Raw genomic sequence first — 3,438 nt, 5'->3', positions numbered from 1 at the left:
CCCAGATTTAGGGTACATAGCGTGTCTCAGATATGGCTGCCCCAGTCCCCTCGGGAATTATCTCTCAGGGAGCCTCCTCTTTTGAAAAGCCAGAAACGTGTCCTATCCTGCCCATGGCTTCTGAGTGGAGTGACTGTGAGAGGATGTGGGACATGTATGGGACACTGCTCCCTCCTTTCTATAGACTGGATTCCTTGGCTCAAGGGGACATTGGAGACCAGGCATGACCATAGGTGTGACCTGAGGCTCGTGGTGGGGCAACATTTCTGGTGCTAGGACCAGGGCCACCTGCTTCTGTATTTCATTTGTTCCCTGTGACCTTGAGCGTTTCCATGCCTTAAACTCACTTTTTTCTTCACTTATAGAAATATAAGACTCTCTGAATTGAGCAAATTAGGCAGCTTTTACACCTTTTAGACAAAGAAACAAAAATTTGTGAAAAATTGACAAAGGGGTTTTGATTTGGAATAGTATAATAAATTAGTTAAGAAGTAAGTAGGTTTGTTTATACAGGCTTCTCAGCTTTAAATATCCCATCTCTGGGACTAAGGATGTCTGTCTACCTCCTTAGTGATACAGGGAAGGTACCTTGCACATGGGAAATTAATTTCCTGCTGCAGGGGGAGAAAGGGGATCAGAGTGTACTTCTTGCACTGCTGTTTCTTAAGTAACTTTAATTAGGAATAATTGATATACCAAAGTGGCACTTTTGGGGTTGCCTGACTTGAAACCCATCATCACCCTTTGCATTCTAATAAGTTTGATAAACAAAGAGTCCTCCAGGCCTTCCCATGGAGCATAGTTTGTGGACATTTTCTGTTTTCTTCTAGCTTTTCATGCTCTATCCATTTTGAGATATGTATTTCTTGGAGCCTTTTAATCCCTCCCTGTACTGTGTGCCTTGGAAGTTCCTGATATTCTATTCCACGCAGTGTAGCCATCCCTTTCCCAAAGTCCCAAGACCCATGCTAGCAGCAGGTTAGCGCCATCTCCCAGGGCCGTGCTAAAACCGTGACACATGTCAAGTCTGCCTTCCCCAAGTCCTCTCCTCACCCCACACCCACTGTCATCCAGCTTCCTCAGGAGCAATCCCTGACCCTACACCTCCTCCTTGCGTAGCACCCTCTACCGTCTACACCGTTTTTTCCTCTATCCAGCCTGGCATGTCCCTGCAATGGCTGTGGGCTGACTGATGGTGGTTATGGCCTGGTGGGCAGAAGGGACATATCCGGGGGGGGGGTTTCTTACCAGGCAGAGACCTCCTAGTCCTCCTCAAGCAACAGAGGGACACTCGCCTTAACTGTTGAAGGGAGGTGCTGGGCAGGGTCAGTCCTTGCTCTGCCAGCCCCGCCATCAGGGGGATTCTCTTGGTGTCACAGAGATGGGGGAGACGTGCTTATGGGGCCTTCCCTTCCAACCCCAACCATCACCTGTGGTTTTCCTTCACAGATGCTCCCTCTCTTTGCTACACCTTCACCATCACTCCTAATAGAAAACCATGGTATGAGATTCAAGGCCAGTTCAATGGAAACACGTTTCTCAAGTATACCTCCAGTAGCAATATAGCCGAACCCATTGGTCCTCTGGAGGTGAAGGTGAATGCCACCGAGGCCTGGAAGGATCAGACAGTAACTCTGAAAGACCTGATGGAAGAGCTCAAAAAGAAACTGCTTGACAGTAAACCAGAGATGAATATACCCAGAGGTAAGTCTGAAAGGCTCAGGGCAGAAGTAGAACAGATGTAGGGTTAGGGAGCTATGTGTTTATGTAAATATTAGGTGTTGGTGCCACCCAAGAGGACCATGCCACAGAGGAGAGGGGAGGACCAGGAATTAGGAGGGCAGCAGAGGGCTGGATACCAGGTGGGGTCAGAGGGTCTGTGAAGGGCAAGGCTGACATCTTTCTCATGGTTGGCTGCAGATTCTCGCTCCCTGCAGGGCAGGATCCTGTGTCAGCAGGAAGCCAGTGGAACCACCAGGGGATCCTTGGAGTTGTATTCTGATGGACAGAGATTCCTCCGCTTTGACTCAGAGAACAAAAAGTGTGCAGTGGATCATTCTGGAGATGAATGGATGAAACAGGACTGGGAGAATGACATGGATTTGAACATGCTTTTCACCATAATCCCCGGACACTGCAAGATGTGGCATGATAAATTTTTGGAGCACTGGAAGAAAGAGCTGTCCACAACAGGTAAGAGAGAAGAGAGGGATGACATAGTAGTTTTCTTTTGATGAGATCAACTTACTGTGTGTGTGTGTGTGTGTGTGTGTGTGTGTGTGTGTTAGAAAAAGTGATTCATCCATGTTGAGTTCTCCTTGGGAGAGCAATAGCCATAGGCATGTCCTGCCATCCTTCCTTTCCCTTCTGACTTCCTGACATCTCGTCCTTACTGCACATGACTTTGAACCACTCACCGTGGATTTCTTACTGGCCCCAAACATGAGGACATTATCCTGTTTCCATACCTTTTCTTCATACTGTCCCTCTTCTTAGCATCACTTTTCTTTCTCATTCTCACCTGGTCTAGTCTGGGAATCCTTCAATACCACCTCTACTGTCAGCTCCTGAGAGGGCTTCTGTACCTCCTTCCTCCTGTGTCACCTCCTCTTCTGTCGCAGCAGCACTGACTGGTCATATTCTAACTTCCCCCATTAGCTGTATGAACCCCAGGGAACAGGCCCCATCTCCTCTCTTTTTTCCAAGCCTTGAATCTGTCATGGTGGCTGCCACATGTGGAGGGGCAGAAAATGTCTGCACGGCAGGATTATCTGGGGCAGGTGTCTGAGGAGGCGTCTCCTCAGATTTGAGGTCTGGACAAGAGCTTTCACTCTTGTGTTTCCATTGCAGCCCCACCAACCACGGTCTCAACCAGAACCCAATCCAAGGCTACGACCACCGCGCGCAACATCTGGATTCCAATTGTCGTCCTCTGTTTCTTGTTCACAGTTGGCATCCTGTGTTATGCCATTTACAGGTACTGAGGGCAGAATTGAGTGGAACTGAGGGGCAGATTACCTAGAGTGAGGTTTTTACTTGCATGGAATATCTTTTTCCATCTCTTCACTTTTATCCTATGTGTGTCTTTAAAGCCAAAGTGAGTGTCTTGTAGGTAGCATATAGTTGGGCCTTTAAAATATTTTTTGTTTATTCAGCCCACTCTATGTTTTATAATTGGTAAATTCAATCCATCTAAATTTAGAGTTATTGATATGTGAGAATTTATTAATGCATCTTGTTAATAGCTTTCTGTTTTTTAATTTTAATTTTAATTTTTAATTTTTTTATTTCCATTGTTTCTTTTCTTTCTGTTTCTGTGTAATTTACAACTTTGTGATTTTCTGTACTGAGATGCTGTGTTTCCTCTATCTTTATCTTTAGTGCGTCTGCTCAAGCTTTTGCTTTGTGGTTGTCATGAGATTTACATAAGACATTTCA

The 3,438-nt window shown here is 46.1% G+C and overlaps 1 protein-coding gene across 1 annotated transcript in view; it reads left to right on the top strand.

Moving 5' to 3' along the window:
• Positions 1-2,984, top strand: part of LOC109380868 (NKG2D ligand 1-like) — a 15,166-nt gene extending 12,182 nt beyond the window's left edge. Inside the window, exons 2-4 of the mRNA XM_019638912.1 lie at positions 1,450-1,704; positions 1,921-2,193; positions 2,851-2,984. Coding sequence (XP_019494457.1) covers positions 1,450-1,704; positions 1,921-2,193; positions 2,851-2,984 — 662 coding nt within the window. The remainder of the gene's footprint in view (positions 1-1,449; positions 1,705-1,920; positions 2,194-2,850) is intronic.
• The last annotated feature ends 454 nt before the right edge of the window (positions 2,985-3,438 follow it).

Source organism: Hipposideros armiger, unplaced genomic scaffold (genome assembly GCF_001890085.2).
Source record: "Hipposideros armiger isolate ML-2016 unplaced genomic scaffold, ASM189008v1 scaffold_41, whole genome shotgun sequence".
Classification (NCBI taxonomy): domain Eukaryota; kingdom Metazoa; phylum Chordata; class Mammalia; order Chiroptera; family Hipposideridae; genus Hipposideros; species Hipposideros armiger.
The sequence above is the reverse complement of the archived record's forward strand: the minus strand, read 5'-3'. Positions and strand labels throughout refer to the sequence as shown.